A 16,811-nucleotide genomic window follows, 5' to 3' on the forward strand; every position below is an offset into this window, starting at 1 on the left:
GAAACAATAGAGCACCTATTTTATGCTTGTGACACGATCTAAAATTTATGTAAATCCTAATATGATTGGCTGATATATAAATATAGATTTATTCACTTTCAAATGTATCCAGTTAGGAGTAGCCTAATCTTGAAGAACAAGCATATTGAATTTCTTGTTCACAATATCATCATAACAAAATACTACATAAATGTTATTTTGCTATATTAATCAACAATTGTGGAATGCACTAAAAAATATTTTTTTCTTCTTACCAAATGTATAAAAAAAAGGTCAAAAGTGCCCATGCCAGGAAACTATAATTATGTCTGAATATAATTTACTCTGGCCCCTTGTTCAATTCCTTATTTTTATTTAATTATTATTTCAGTGGCTCATCTTTCTCTCATTGTGTTTTTCTTTTATGTTCTTATATTATTTCAACATTTCAATCCTGTTTGTTTTGTTTTTAATTTCAACAATATCTGTTTTGTTGTTACTTCCTATGAGTAATTAATGGTTAAATGTACCCTATCTATAAATTGAAAACATCCTGTCTCAGGAGGTGTACAATTACAATATTGTTAAAGTAGAGCATCTTTGATTAGAATAAGAAATGAAATAAAATAAAAATTTGTTAAAATATGCATATGAAATATGCATATGAAAATGCACAAAGAAATTCTATGCAGTATGAAATACAGGAATTATTGTAAAAGACATATGCAATAGGCTTCATACATGCCAAGGAAAAGTTCAGTCATGGGCAGTGATTCCCACAGTTGTCAGCAAACTCCACATCAGCAGAGGGAGCTAAAGGATATTTTATACAAGTCAGAAAGATCTTCTTTTAAGCTTCCTGGTTCTGCATATCCTTCCATAAGCTTTTCTGCATGCAAGACCACAGACCTTCAAGCCAATCAGTAGGTTTTAGTCAAGTCTATTGACTAGCTAGATTATGTCATGTTGGCAGCACATGACAAGGGGGCAGCCATGCAGAGTGATCAGTAAGCCCTGAACTGTGACTGTATAATTTTGCACTGTGTTTGTGTGTATTCTTGTAGATGACGAGTGGACAGCTGTCGAGGGCGGAGGCCCTGGCATGCTCAGGCTACAGGTATGCATGCCACGTGATGCTCTACTCTGACACGAAAACTCAGCTGTTTGGGAGAATTCCCATCAGACATATCATACTGGTGAGGAAGAGCACTGTTTGTGTGTGTGGGCACATGCGTGTATTTCAATCAGGAGATACTAGTGAATGAAGTAAAGCTAGTGTTAGACTCCACTGGGAGATTTAGGGAATGGAGGTGTCTGCCCTAAGCAGCGGCAGAATGAATCCCCCCATGGAGTCCAGACGCTGGTGGTGGTGATGGCTGATGACTACTGCTGAGACTGATGGCTAAAAATGTTGATGGAAAGATAAGCTGATGGATCTGCAACAACTGGTGATGGGGTGGTGCAGGGGGTGATGGTAGTAAGATGATAGGTTAACAATGAAAGTGTGTTGCTGTGCTATTGGATAGATGAGACCAGCTGATGGATGAAATATGAGTGAGCATGCGTAAGAGGAGTGAATGGCAGGATGGTATGAGAATTAACTACAACCTAAGTATGCAGAAGTATAGTCTTCCTGACTTAACTTTCACTGGAGCTCCATTTAAATGATTTGATTTGATTTTTATTTGTTTACACATGCAAAAAATAGAAATTAATATATACATAAACAACAGAAAATGTGATGGAGAGGTGCAAAAAACCCATAGAGGGGCTTGATCAGGACACTCTCCGGTGTATACCTTAATCCATTAGAAAGATAGAAAAAGAAAAAATAGACAAAAGACAAGATTGCACACACTAGCAGGCATCCATATATACATAAGTACACAAAGCAGTTAAATCAAATTTAGATGACTACTTATTAGTCGGCAGTTTACAAAGATAATCCATAAGGATAACATTGCAGAGATAAAAACAAACCTTTAACAGCTTTCTTAAATTGTGCAGGTGCTAAGTTTATACATTTGAGATGGCAGAGCATTCCATATCACTTAACCTCTGTAAATTAAACCAAACTAATTGACAGTTCAACAGATACGAGGCCTGAGTATATAAGTTATTTCGAGTAGAATAATTGTGGAATTGATGATAGTGAGAATACTGTTCATGAAAATATGAGGGAAGGGTCCTGTTCAAAGAACTGTATGCAAATAAAGCAATCTGTAGTTGGTTGACTTAATAAACACTGATGATGCCTGACTGGAAAAACAATGGCTGAGATGAATGACTTTGACACAGTTGATGATTCTTAATCGTCATTTCTTAAGATGAAAGTTTAGTGGGAGTACTAGCTGAGACAGAGTTACAGTAATATACGTATATATGGATAAACCAAAGAATAGTATGGAAGAGTGGCAACCTCAGTGTTTATCATAGGTCAGACCTTTCCCATAATACAAACACTTGCAATTTTAGTTGTAACTGTGCTGAATACCAAAGAGAACATAACATGTTTTCTTAATATTGAGAGATAATTTGTTACAGTTAAACCAATCACTTATCTTAATTATTTATTACTTTAGATACTTGTTGTATCATCAGCAAATAATACCTCAGTTTGGTAAAAACATGACGTAAAACATTGATATAAATTAAAAATAATAATGGCCCAAGGACCGATCCTTGAGGTACACCACAAGTCAAAAAGAAGAATTTATATCATTGTAAGAAACAAACAGTTTTCTGTCTTTAAGGTAACTCGAAAATCAGAGCAACACAGATTTTTTACTCCAAGATGGGAAAGTTTATGAAGAAGAATGGGACGACTTACAGAATCGAAAGCTTTAGATAAGTCTAAGAAGATTCCAATAGTGCTTTCCTTTCTATTGTGAGCTTTATAAGAGATAGATAAGATATGAGACAGCCATAGAAGTAGAGTGGTTCTTTCTAAACCCATATTGATGTGTATATAAAATATTATGCCTAAGCAGATGATCAACAATCTTTGATAAACAAGTTTTTCACACTTTTTCCATTACAGGTAGACAGTGGTGGAAGAAGTATTCAAATATTTTACTTAGATAAAAGTAGAAATACCATAGTAAAATACTATAGTAAAAATACCCAATTACAAGTAAAAGTCCTGAATTCAAAATGTTACTTAAGTAAAAGTACAGAAGCATTATCAGCAAAATGTACTTAAAGTATTAAAGTAGTAATGTTTTTTTATGGGAAAACTAAGTGTCAAATAAATGTAGTGGAGTAGAAGTACAAAGTAGCAATAAAGGCAGAGTATATGTAGGATTTTTCCTTGAGGTCTAAAGGCAACATTCAAAGTTGTCCCCATGGTTGTCCCCTCCTCCTCAGCTCAGAGAGAGAGAGCGACAGAGTATGACTGAAAAAGAGAAAGCGGTGCTAGCGACAACAAAGCAGTGAATCGGGGAAATAAAATCTTATTTTCTGATTGCTTCACGGCGGTTACGTTCTAAAGTACACATAAAATCGCCCACACCTTCGCACAACGCTGCAGGGATAGAACCAGCTGTTCGCTATGTTACGAGTCCCGGCTTCATGGTCCTGACCCCACAGCCTGTGTGCTGTCATTGGCTGGAGCTACACGCCACTTACCAAAGGTTGACGCCCAGAAACGTCCCAAACACAGCAAACTAAATACAGGCAGAGGGCAGCGTCTCTGCATATACAGACACTGCCACACACTTGTGGGTCTTAAGTGTTGATTGAGAGGGATTATATTTGTATGAGTCTCTACATTGTTTTTTTTTTTAGGAAAATCCTGCATATTCTACCTTTAAATGGAAGTATTCAAGTAAAGTACAACCATGTCAAAATTGTACTTAGTACAGTACTTGAGTAAATGTACTTAACATTAGTTACATTCCACCAGTGCAGGTAGAATTGAAATCAGTCAATAATGATTGAAAATAGCTGGGTATAGCGGAATGATTTTTGCTATTTTCAATTCATCAGGGACACCTCTTTGTAAGGAAATATTGAGAATATGAGTTAAAGGCATTAGTATAATAATAGACTACGTCAGATAGGCTGATGTGCTGAGGTAAGCCTATTGTCTCATTTCCGGTTGCCAGTGCTTGTGTGTTACGGGTAGCATATTTTTGCTGCTCTATCACAGTTCATTTTGTCAGATTCTTCATTACAACAGCTAATTATTCTCTGTACATTTAAACTTACACTAGTTCTGCTGAAGCACTCATAGCTCTCTCCTTCTTTTAGCGACTTTCTTGCTAATGTCAGCTTGTTCGTTTATTTACAAAAAAAAAGTCTGGAGAGAAGCTATTCCTTAATCTGGCATTTATTAAAGCATTGGAGGATCAAAAGCATCTTGTACAAGGATCTTTTCTATTCAGAAAACCACAGTCAGCAAGCTGTTAATCTGTAGCCATCATCCTAAAAAAGAATGCTATTGTTAACATTACACAGAGTTTTAAAAGAGAATGTACAACTATCTGATGGTTTCTACAGAGGTGGGGAGGAGCTGTGGTTTAGACTTAGCTCTCCCTTTGGTGGTGCACAGGCTGGTCCCAGCCTCTTGGCACACGATTCCACCCTTCGTGTGGAGACAGCGCCCTAGTGGAGGAATCCTACACTTCCTCTGTTTGTAAGTTGCTAAAGTCTCTGCTTCGTTCCCCAAAACTGATACTTTTCCTCTCATGGTCATTACAATACATACTGTCCTCAGTACATGATGGTCTTTCTGATATCCCTGTTTCTTTGTATAAATGTAAGCCTGTTTGCAACAGCTAATCAACTTTTCCCTGCAGTCAGCAAGTCTGCAGGACAACACTTTGAATTGTTAAGCCTCATGCCCTGTGTGTGTGTATGTGTGTACAAAGGTTTCAACATGGTATTAATATAATAGGCAAGCAACCTTCACTTAAATTATTAATTCTCACAAATCCCTCCTTTTACACCTTTTAAGGTATAAACTCAATCAAAATGGTGCAACTACACACTACAACCTCCTTCCTCGTCTACCTGTACCCCCTGGAACTCTTCTTCCTCATCTGACTCCAAAGCTTCACCTAACAGGGGCATTTGGTAAGGCGGAGGGTCTTTCTCTTTGGTAAGGGCAGTGGTAATGAGACGGTTGATCAATGCACGTAAGCAGGAGAGGCAGCTACAGCACACTAAAATGGCTGCGAAACAAGCAAAGAAAACAATTTGTGACATGAAGAGGGCCTTATATTTACCAAAATAATGATTTTCCCAATTACTAAACGGATCGTTGATGCCTGAATTTTCAGCCAACTCTTCAGACAGGGAAGTAAGGCCAGCTAGAGCCTCGGTGATGCTTCCATCAGGGGCAGTATTATTGGGAATGAATGTACAGCAGAAGTCCCCAAACATTTTGACTCCGCCCTTTTCTGCCAACAGCATATCTAAAGCCATCCTATTCTGCCAGGCCATAAGAGAAGTCGGTCCCAATTGTTCATCTTAGGCCACAGAGGCCTGGTTGGCAAAAAGGGTGCCACAGTCAACCCTTAGGGTTGGCCATGACAGTTAGGGCTTCTCAACTCTTTGGGTCAAGTTCTTAGTTTTATCTTTAAGAGCCCTTACTCGTGTTCAGCCAATTCAGTTCTAACCTCCGCTAATGTTCGTGAGGGTGGTGGGGCTGGTACACAATGTGTCAGGTGGTGCCAAATTGCTCCAGCTTTTCCTTTTACCTGGACTGTGTGGGAGGTACACTCAATCACTTCATAAGGTCCTGTCCACTTTCTCTTGTGAACTTTCACTCGTACCCAATCCCCTACCTGAACTGCTGGAGTCTCGGTGATGGTTGCTTCGGGTTCGGCCAGCTGTACCTGTTTACACAAAACTCGGGACAAGTTAGTCAGTGCAGTCATGTATTCGTCACAGTCAATCTGCCAGACATCCAGAGGGGGCATATGACCTCCCTCCCTGGGTGGCCCTGGCATTGGCCTACCTGTCAGCAACTAATGGGGTGTCAAGTGTGTCTTGGCCCCTGTGGAGGTTCTCATGAATATAAGTGCCAAAGGCAGTGCATCCACCCAACTGAGCTTTGTGTCAAAACAGATTTTAGCAATCTTTCTTTTCAGAGTCTGGGTGGCTCTTTCCACCAAACCTTGCGATGCAGGATGATACACTGCTCCACATATATGTGTTATTCCCAGTGCTTTTTCCACCTCCCCCAGCTGTTTCTTACTGAAATCTGAGTCGTATCTGAGCGTACACTATGTGGGACCCCATATCTCGTTATTAGCTCATTTTACTGCTACATCTTCTGACTTTTTCTTGCATGGTATTGCCTCTACCCACTTGGTGAATCTGTCAACCATCACCAGCAAGTAACGGTAGCCATTTGTTCTGTTTTCCACACCCATATCAGTGAAGTCGATCGTGATGTCTTGGAATGGTGCTTCTGGTACTGGAAACCTTCCCATTGGGCACTTGTATGCCTGCTTAGGGTTGTGTCCATTGCAAGTGTAGCAGTCTGTCACATAGTTTTCCACTATGGCTGTCATGTCACCAGCATCCTTCATTGTTCTTCTCTGTTTTCTTCTTGTTCTCATGAGCTTATTTGAGTAGTAGCTGACAAAGTTTGGCTGGAGCCCCTATTCTTCCATCATGAGCTCTCCACAGGCCTTCCTTCTTTGTTGCTCCTTTCCGATGCCATTCACTCTGCTTGTATACTCCTGCTTGTTCTTGCATGTCAATGACGTCTTTCTCTGTTAGTTCTGGTAGTTGTTCAGTGGTGACAGACATCTGTGTTGGTGTGTATCCTCCCACCTTCTTGTCCGCTAAGTCTGCAGCATCATTTCCTTCAGCTATGTTCTGGTGTCCTTTGCATTTCATCACGGCCACAGCTGCCGGCAGTAGTACTGCTCTTACCAGTGTTTCTAGCTGTGCTCGGTGCTTTACTGGAGTGTTGGCTGTAGTCAGGAAGTTCCTTCTGACCCACTGTGATGCATCCACATGTACAGCTCCATGTCCATAGGCTGAGTATGTGTAAATGTTCTCTCTTTTTCCTTCAGACAACTCCAGGGCTCTTGTTAAGGCCACTATTTCAGCCAGCTGTGCTGAGGCTGGTTGTGGTATGAGACCTTGGTCTATTGTGATGCTTCTTTGTGTGTGGATCCTGTTTTACTACAGCATAGGAGGCCACATTTCCGCTGTCTCTTCTGTAGCAGCATCCATCTGTGAACAGGACCACCTCTGGGTTTTGTAGAGGTTCTGTTTCCAGATCCGCTCTGAGTCTTACATCTTTCTCAGCTCTTTCCGCATAGTTAGCTTGGCTATTGTCGGTGGTCAGTCCACTTGCCATGTTCACACCTTCAGTGTGGTATGTGACATGTGGTTGTAGCAGAATGTCTGAAATTTTCGTTTTTCTTGCTGTGGAGAAGGTGAATGCACTTGATCCCAAAAATGCCACTACTCCATGATCAGTGTTCACTTTCAATTCATGGCACATTACTATGTGGCTTGTTTTTGTGATTGCTTTTGCCAATGCTGCCAAGTACCTTGTACATCCTGTTTGCCCTGTTTCCATATTATCCAATTTGGAGCTGTGGTACATTAGCACTCTTCTTTCTCCCTCCTTTTTCTGGAAAAGCACAGCATTAACTACTCCAGCTTTTTCAGAAACATCAAGATGGAAGGGTTTTGTGTAGACAGGTGATGTCAGAGCAGCAGCTTGTGCCAGTGCTTGTTTCGTGAGGGTGAAGGCCTCTTCTGCAGGTTGAGTCAAAGATAGGGCGGCAGTGAAGTTGCGATTTCCCATCTCCGCCACCATGTCACACAGGGGTTGTGTGAGCTCCACATACGCTGGAACATGGTTACGGCTATACCCTGTCAGGCCTAAAAAGGCTAGCATTTGTTGGACTGTGGCTGATTTATACAGGAGTAAGTGGCTCCAGTGTCCGCCAGTAACAAGTAAGTCTTGCCATTGATATCACAAGCCACCATTGGTTCTGTCATAGGTGCGAAGAACTGGCCTGCGTTAATTATTTTAGGTGATTTTAATATTCATGTGGACGTAAATAATGATAGTCTGCGTTTATCTCATTATTAGATTTGATTGGCTGTCAGAGTGTTCATAAACTCACTCACTTTTAACCACACCTTTGACCTTGTTCTGGCATATGGCATTGAAACTGAACATTTAATAGTCTTTTCACAGAAACTTTTTTATCGGACCATTATTAAATAACTTTTGAACTATTACTGGACTACATCTTACACTTGATGTCTATCTGATAGTGCTGTAGCTAAATTTAAGGAAGTGATTCCATCAGCATTTAATTCAGTGCCATGTCTCAATATAACAGAGGACTGTTATATTGAGACAAATTGATCATCTTGTTGATAGTGCTGCAGGCTCATTGCGAACGACACTCAACTCTATTACCTCTCTAAAAAAGAAGATAATAAAACAAAGAAGGTTAGCTCTATGGTATAACCCCCAAACTCGCAAATGAAATCAAACATTGCGAAAAAGTTAAGGGAAATGATGTCACTCATCCGGAAGAATCTCGTTTAGTCTGGCAAGATAATCTTAAAACATATAGGAAGTCCCTCCGTAATGCTAGAGCAGCCAATTACTCATCATTAATAGAGGAAAATAAGAACATCCCCATACCCCATATACATATATATTTAGACTGCTTTTCATCAACCTTCACCAACTAACAGCGATCTCTTCATCTAAGCCATCAACCTGTCTCTTAGACCCCATTCCAACTAGGCTGCTTAAAGAAGTTTTACCCTTAGTTAGCACTTCTTTACTAGATATGATCAGTCTGTCTTTATTAACAGGCTATGTACCACAGTATGTTAAAGTAGCTGTAATCAATTCTCGTCTTAAAAAGCCCATTCTTGATCCAGGCGAAAGCATTCGCCAATCACTTGTGTGACTTTCTACATAACAATAGTTTATTTGAGAATGTTCATTTTTTCATTTTAATTGCATCAGACAATGGACTTGTCTCTGTACTTGTCTTGTTAGATCTTAGTGCTGCATTCTGCACCATCCTACTACAGAGACTGGAACATTTAATTGGCATTAAAGGAACCACACTAAGCTGGTTTAAGTTCTATTTATTGGATGGATCTCAGTTTGTACATGTTAATGATCCTCCATGCATGTCAAAGTTAGTCACGGAGTTTGCAAGGTTTTGTGCTTGGACCAATTCTATTCACCTTATAAATGCTTCCTTTAGGCAATATTATTAGGAAACACTCCATAAACTTTCATTGGTATGCAGATATCCAATTATATCTATTGATCAAGCCAGATGAAACTAATCAGTTAGCTAAACTTCACGCATGCCGTAAGGACATACAAACCTAGCTGACCTGCAATTTTCTGATTTTAAACTCAGACAAAACTGAACTTGGCCCCAAATACCTCTGAAACTCATTATCTAAAGATATAGTTACTCTAGATGGCATTGCCCTGGCCTCCAGCGCCATCGTAAGGAATCAGAGTTATCTTTGATCAGGATATGTCTTTAACTCCCACATAAAACAACTTCAAGGACTTCCTTTTTTCACCTATTTCACCTTTTTCACCAACATTGCAAAAATCAGGCACATCTTGTCTCAAAATTATGCTGAAAAACTAGTCCATGCATTTGTTACTTCTAGGCTGGATTATTGTAATTTCTTATTATCAGGCTGCCCGAATAAGTCCCTTAAAACTCTCCAGTTGATCCAGAATGCTGCGGCACATGTACTGACAAGAACTAGGAAAAGATATCTTATTTCTCCAATATTAGCTTCTCTGCACTGGCTCCCTGTAAAATCCAGAAAATAATTTAAAATCCTTCTCATCACCTACAAAGCTCTTAGTGGTCAGGCACCATTGTATCTTAAAGAGCTCATAATACCTTATTACCCAACTAGAACACTGTGCTCCTTACTTGTGGTTCCTAGAGTCTCCAAAAGTAGAATGAGAGCCAGAGCCTTCAGCTATAAAGCTCCTCCCCTGTGGAATCAGGTCTGAGTTTGGGTTCGGGAGGCAGACACCATCTCCACATTTAAGAGTAGGCTTTAGACTTTACTCTTTGATAAAGCTTATAGTTAGGGCTGGCTCAGGTGAGCCCTGAACCATCCCTTAGTAATGCTGCTATAGGCCTAGACTGCCGGAAGACTTCCTATGATGCACCTCTCTTCGCCTCTACCTCGCCATTCTAGATCTATGATTGTGGGCCACTTACTGTCCTCATGTTCTTGCTTGGCAACCGCTAGTACAAATATTATTATTAGTCTTCTTATTATTATCCCTCACATCTCTCTCTCACTCTCTCTCTCGCTCTCTCTCTCTGTCTCTCTCGCTCTGTCTCTCTCGCTCTCTCTCTCTCTCTGTCTCTCTCGCTCTGTCTCTCTCGCTCTCTCTCTCTCTCTCAACCCAATTGGTCAAGGCAGATGGCCGCCCACCTAGAGCCTGTAGGTTTTGTGCAAAGTTTCTGCCTGTTAAAAGGAAGTTTTTCCTCGCCTCTGTCGCTAAGTGCTTGCTCATGGTGGGAATTGTTGGGTCTCTGTAAATAATATTATGAAGAGTACGGTCTTCTTTTATGAATTGGTGCTATATAAATAAAACTGAATTGAATTAAATATTGTCAAAACCAGGAGATGAATCTTATAGATTGTATAGGACCTTCTGGACCCAGAGAAAATTGAAAAGAGACCATGACTGTCTTAAATTCTGATGGTAGTTTTGTGGGTTTTTTGTTAATAATGAAGTTAATGGTTTGCCAAAGATAAGCCATATTTTTTTAATATTTTGACAATTTGGTATTAAAGTAGCGTTTCTTAGATCTTTCGATAACATGATTTAATTTTTTTGTAATTTTTAAATTGAGCAAAATTAAATGGAGTAGGACTCTGAAGGTATTTTTTGTAAAGTCTATGTTTAGTTTTTACAGAAGTCATCTGAAGTTATGCAGGGATTAGCTGATCTGCAGTGAGATTTAGAGGAAACAAGTATGAGGGGAAAAATATTCTTTGTAACATCAGGAGATAATATCAGGAAAAGAGGTGAATGCCTTTTGAGGATCACCAGCTTAAAGGATATCTGTCCACGGAAATTTATAGTATTTGTTTTGTTAAATTATTTTATATTTGGGAGTTGCATTTTAAAATGTTTATAATTTTTTTGATGCTACTAAAAAAATCGGACAATGATCAGCGCTTCAGATTTCATTAGAACATTAGTAAAAAAGTTATCAATCAATGTAGCTGTTTTTTTCAGTCACTCTGGTGGAGACTTCAATCAAAGGATGAAAAAAAAGAGAGAATAAAGAGACATTGTATAAGATGGCCATATCCATAGACAGCCACATTTCAGTAATTCCTATTAGATTAAAAGAGCTATAAAGCCTATCCAGTATAGGTTTAGGATATCATGATTTTTGGGGAGACTACAAACATTGACACGAAGAAAGGGAAATTCCAAATTTTTAACAAATGGATGAAGTCTTTTGAGTGCCTTGTGGCCTCCACGACCCTGAGGCATGCAGGGAAGACCCTGACCCCTCCCATCCTTACACAAACTGTTTCTAGACACTCCCCTCCGGCAGGAGCCTGTGGTCCACCAGGACCAAAACTCACGCCACAAAAACTGTTTCTTTCCATCTGTAGCTGGCCTCATCAACAAGGCCCGGAACCCCCAATGACACTGACTCTCATTGATTCTGTTTATGATTGTATTATAGTGTAGTGTATCCCTAGTGTATTATAAATTGATCTTCACTATAATAATGTGATTTCAAAGGGCGTCTTGTTTTAGCTGATGGATACAATTAACATCCGGATCATTAAGATCCAGTAACGTTGAGATAAAGGAATCAGAATCACAGTGTGTGTGTCTGGTAGGAGTCATGGAAATGATTGAGTCCTTGTATGCACAAGTGATGTACTCTTTTGCTTTCATTGTTTCTGCCTGTTTGCATAAAACACACTCCTGTTTGTGTTTAAGCAGCTCTGTCTTTGTGTGTGTGGATACATCAGCTTTTGAGTATATAACTTCCTCTGTCACTTCCCACAGATGCAGATGCGCTTTGATGGTCTACTGGGTTTCCCTGGCGGGTGAGTCTTTCCTGGTGCTGCTTTTGTTTTATCCTTTTATGTGCACAGGTCTCTCATTTTCTTCACAGATGAGCCCCATCAAAAGATATAAACCTTAACAGCCCTGAACAAATATTCACACATTGTCAGTGGAATACTCAAACCACAAGGAGAAAATATGCACGACAGTTTCTTCTGTAAGGTACCTTATCTTGCCGTAAAAAACTAGACCTATTTCAAAAAACTATAATTGCCAGACATATACTGCTTAATTACTATTCAACTTAATATGAATCACTTGTGCCTTTGAATCTGTGATTTACAGTAGTCACTGCCAGAGTTTCTGGGGCATCATTCGCCAACACAGTGAAATAATGTAATGTGGCAAGAAGGAAAGTCTGAAAAATCATGATGGCATATGCAAAACCAAAGGAAAACTGCATTAGCAAATGGAACAATGGTCAGAAGCAGCAGTGTCCCAATTCCATACTACATACTAATTGTATACAGTATATTCCATATACTAATTGTATTAGTATAATGTGTTTGCAGTTAGTATACACAAAAACAGCATACTTAACTGTTTTATATTAACAGGAAATTATACAATACATGTGCCAATGCATGTTAATCATACTGTGACTTTGGAATGTCACTTCCAATTAAACTTCACTAATAGACAACAAAATGTTTTAATGATTTAATAGTTATTTTTTGTTTTCTGCGGTATTTACAAAGCTGTTTAACCACCATTCAAAATTTGTTTACATTTTTTCCAGCTGTGAGCAGCTCCTACATTTCCTTTGTGCAATGAATCAATATCTGAAAATTAAAAATTCAGACTAACAAATTCTGACAGAAAAAATAGACAGCAACAAGCAATAGACAATAAGAGGAGGTCCATACATTGGTTTTTACTGCTATTGTGTTGTAAGGTGTTTCTGTTATTTTGTCTTATGACATGGGCTTAACTCTGGAAATGTTTTCATTTCTATTACGTAGTCTTAAATTGAAGACTTGATCTGCTCTGTGTTTTGTGAGTTGTCTCAGAATGTGACAATTTGTACTTGTCTTTAACTTTCAAGATCCATGACCACAATGACTTGTGACTTTCTTTTGACAAACTAGTTTTGGGTTTTAAAATTCAAGGAGCTTTTCAATCAGTTTGATTTATTTATGTCTTTGCTGAGGAGTCTCAGCAGAGCAATACTGCTGACATTGTTTATCTACTTTCATATCTGATCCTGACCTTTTGACCCCACCTCCCACAACAGGCTTGTTAACCCATCGGAGGAGACGCTGGAGGCGGGACTTAGCAGGGAATTGTTGGAGGAGCTGGGTGTGGCTCTTCCTATATCAGTAGAAGATCATGTGGACTCCTGCCATGCCCCTTCTTCCTCCCCATCCTCCTCTTCCCATCTTATCACTCACTTCTATGTGAAGAAGATGGAGGAGGAGCAGATTAGGGAGGTGGAGAGAGCGGCTGTATCCACGGCAACAGATCATGGACAGGAGGTAACGTGTGTGTGTATGTCCTTTTCCTTCTAGAATGACTGATTGTAGCCATTTACCTGATCTCATGCTCTGTTCCTCATCACCTGACTTCTCTCTCTTGCTCTCTCTCTTTCTGTCTCCAGGTTCTAGGAATGGTCAGAGTCCCGCTCTACACCACGAAAAGCCTTGCGTCTTTCCTGTCGCACTCATTCATCTGCAATGCTCGCGCCCAGCTGGTTGACTCTCTGCTGCGCTTCAACCTAGTCGCCCCCGAGGAGTTACACAAAGCCCTCACACACTCTCTGAAGATACACACACACACTGCAGAGGACCTGCAAGCGGCCCTCATGCTGACAGAGGCGAAGAGGAAACGGTTTTGAAGCACACCTGCATGTGCATCAGCACATCCTCTCAAGCATGCACATAGATACAGTTTGGCCAACAGCAGACTCAACACAGTCGTTCATTCTCACACTTAATCCTAAACACACACACACACATTGTCATAATGATTCTGAGCTGGTGACTCATAATTGTCTACTGTGTGCATCAAACAGTTTGGGGAAAACATTATCAACTGCTTTACCATTAATGGAAATAAACTAATTTAAACTGTCCATCATATTCCAAATTTTTTCTGTCATTCTACTCCTGTTGTTGATTTCAAACAGAAAAATTTAAAAACTAATTTTATCATGTAAAAGCAAGTGTTATGGTAATCATGAGTCCTTTATCAAAACTTTTTATATCTTCATGTTATGAAGATGACATTTTAATGATTTTATCGGGAATTTTGACACATATCATCATCTTGCAAGCTAGTGACAGTGCATACAAAATAACAGACAATAAAGGCAACACATGACAACAAACAGAAACATATAGGATGTCACACAGTGCTGTGCTACCTTATATGGTAATGTATAAGCACCCTTTGGTATTCTATAACTGCCAGGGTCAGTGGAAAAATACCCTCTTTTCAATCAGATAGAATTCTTTGCCTGTCTTTGTGCTGCTCACACTTTGTTGGTTTAATTTATGAAGTTATTGCGTGGCGGTGCTGGTGCAATCCAAGGATTAATAACATACTATATAGCCTACAGGCGAAGATTTGATTGTGTTTAAGTGTATCTTCGGTGCGCATAGTTTCTGCACTATATGTTAGTAATCTCATTCCCAGACAATAATACTGGCAGTAAGTAAGAGGAGAGACATGATGCTGCCTAATGTTCATGATACATACTGTAAGTGTACTATGTGAATCTATCCACTGCTTTCTTTGCAGGTGAATCAACCTGACATGTTGGATGTACTATATGTATTACTGTATAGTGCAGAAATACAACATCTTTGATTCATTAATCATGCAGCAGGTTTACTACACTGCATTCAGTGTGATAAATCAACCTCAATGTTGGATAAATCGGACACAGAATGTACATAAAAGATGGAGTGAAGGGATAAAGGATGAAACACTCATTCACTCATCTTTTATCCAGCTTTATAATACAATAGATTTATTGTAGACTCATTGCATTTTTACAACGCAAGCTACATCCATCATAAGTGCATACAAATTGCAAGTATAATTAATTTGTGAAGGAGTGAGTTAAGTCTGTTGTCGTATGTGTCTCTCAGAGTGTGTTTTTCTCAGCTGTCAAGAGGAAAAATGCACCACATCCGGCGCAACAGACCGGAAGCATAGGAGACGGGTAGTACGAAATGTCTGTGGATGTGTTTGTGCAAGTCTGTGGGTGTTTTTGTGTGTGTGCAGGACATGCCTTCTTGAAGCATAGATGTGTGTGTATGCGTGGAAACAGTTGCATCTTGCACGAGAGTGTGTGAAGAGAGGATACTGTCATGTGATGGTGATGGGATGTAAGGGCGCTTAATACAAGGTCATCAGAAAAACATTTAGAGAAAAGGATGAAGCGAAGTAGGGAGGGCAATGCAGGCGAGGGATGGATGGGTGGGGGGGGATGCAGAGGGAGAAACACGGTATATTCATAGCAGCAGCGGTATTTATAGCCAACTGGAGAGGAGAGAGCGTGGGGCGTGGCTTGGGTTGTGGCTTTCACACTGCTTCACAAGGCAGGGAGGGAATGTGAAGAGAGAGGCAGCTCTGGCGCAAGAGTGAGAGAAATAGAGAGAGAGAGAGGGGAGGCTATTTGCCATATTTGGCAGGAGAGGGAAGAAAGAAAGGAGGGAGGGGGCGAGAGCTGTTTTTGAGTGTGCAGTGTGTGCCTCAGAAATGAGAGAGAGGGAGAGAGAGAGGAAGGAGGGTACTGAGCTGCAAGAAATCTGTCAGATTCAGACACACTGCTCTATGTGTGTGTGATAGAGAGAACGAGGGATGAGAAGAGAGGAGAGCTGAAGAACAGATGGCAAGAGACGGACCACAAAGTCAGGTATGTACAGCTGTCATGCTGCTCATGAATCCAATAACAACCTGTGTGTTTATATATGCATATATAATATGTGTGTGCATGCTTGTGTACATGCATGACTAAAGTGAATATGTCTGTGTTTGTTTATAGTTTAGTGTTTTTAAGGGACACTATTCACTTGGATAAGTAGACAAAATGGATGTAGGCTACTGACTGTTAGGGGTATCAATTATGTAATATGTGTGCACCATTTTCAGATGATGCTCTGTGTGTGTGTTTACATGCTTGTGTATTTATGCTGAGGTGTTTATGTGGCCATTGTGTGGAGCACTGCTACAGTGCCTTGACCATATGGGGTGATTTACAGCCATTGTAAATATAACTCAGCACTCCTCTGCTGTTAGAGCCGTGGAACCTTAATTTCCCCTCTGCTTATCAGTTACACTATTGACAGCTAATTCACATTGTTATTATATAATGAAGATATTAAGCAAAATGGCTTAAACAGCCTTTTTCCTTTGTGCTGTTGGTTCACACTGTAACAACCAAGATTGTGATGGTAATGTAACACAGCAGCTTTGCCTAAGAAATTGTAACGTTAAAAGCTCTTGTAGGCTGGGTTTAAAAAAAAAAATCAGATTTACTTAACTAGAGAAAGAGGCCCAGTTTCAGTATCAGGTGCAGTTTCTTAAAACATACGATATGGTTGTGATTAAGTTGACTGTCCTCATTGATTTATCATTTAATCATAGCAATGCAGCTCACAAGTGAAATACTGTACTTTCAAAAATTGCCCTCAGAAAAGCAAGTCCAGTCTTGCCTTCACTGCATCAAAACAACTAAGAAACCAGTTGTTTTACACAGACTCACACAGAAAAAAACAGTCCT

At 39.8% G+C, this 16,811-nt stretch overlaps 2 protein-coding genes across 5 annotated transcripts in view; both read left to right on the forward strand.

Annotated features, from left to right (window-relative positions):
* Nucleotides 1–806: 806 nt before the first annotated feature.
* Nucleotides 807–14,153, forward strand: zgc:103759 (U8 snoRNA-decapping enzyme). Of its 3 annotated transcripts, none has more exons than XM_044210351.1 (5): nucleotides 807–902; nucleotides 1,044–1,175; nucleotides 12,023–12,063; nucleotides 13,317–13,570; nucleotides 13,680–13,919. In XM_044210351.1, the coding sequence occupies exons 1-5, from the start codon at nucleotides 873–875 to the stop codon at nucleotides 13,775–13,777; spliced, it is 555 nt and encodes a 184-aa protein (XP_044066286.1). In that variant the 5' UTR covers nucleotides 807–872; the 3' UTR covers nucleotides 13,778–13,919. The 3 variants fall into 3 exon arrangements, with proteins under 3 accessions (XP_044066286.1, XP_044066285.1, XP_044066288.1); XM_044210350.1 differs by having other exon boundaries at nucleotides 809–902; nucleotides 13,317–13,557; nucleotides 13,680–14,153; XM_044210353.1 differs by lacking the exon at nucleotides 1,044–1,175 and having other exon boundaries at nucleotides 823–902; nucleotides 13,317–13,557; nucleotides 13,680–14,153.
* A 135-nt stretch (nucleotides 14,154–14,288) lies between these two features.
* Nucleotides 14,289–16,811, forward strand: part of arhgap4b (Rho GTPase activating protein 4b) — a 63,288-nt gene continuing 60,765 nt past the window's right edge. For both annotated transcript variants that reach the window (XM_044210323.1, XM_044210324.1), the window contains exon 1: nucleotides 14,289–15,944. The gene's annotated coding sequence lies outside the window, so the exon portion shown is untranslated. The remainder of the gene's footprint in view (nucleotides 15,945–16,811) is intronic.

The sequence above is a fragment of the Siniperca chuatsi genome, linkage group LG10 (assembly GCF_020085105.1).
Source record: "Siniperca chuatsi isolate FFG_IHB_CAS linkage group LG10, ASM2008510v1, whole genome shotgun sequence".
Lineage (NCBI taxonomy): Eukaryota > Metazoa > Chordata > Actinopteri > Centrarchiformes > Sinipercidae > Siniperca > Siniperca chuatsi.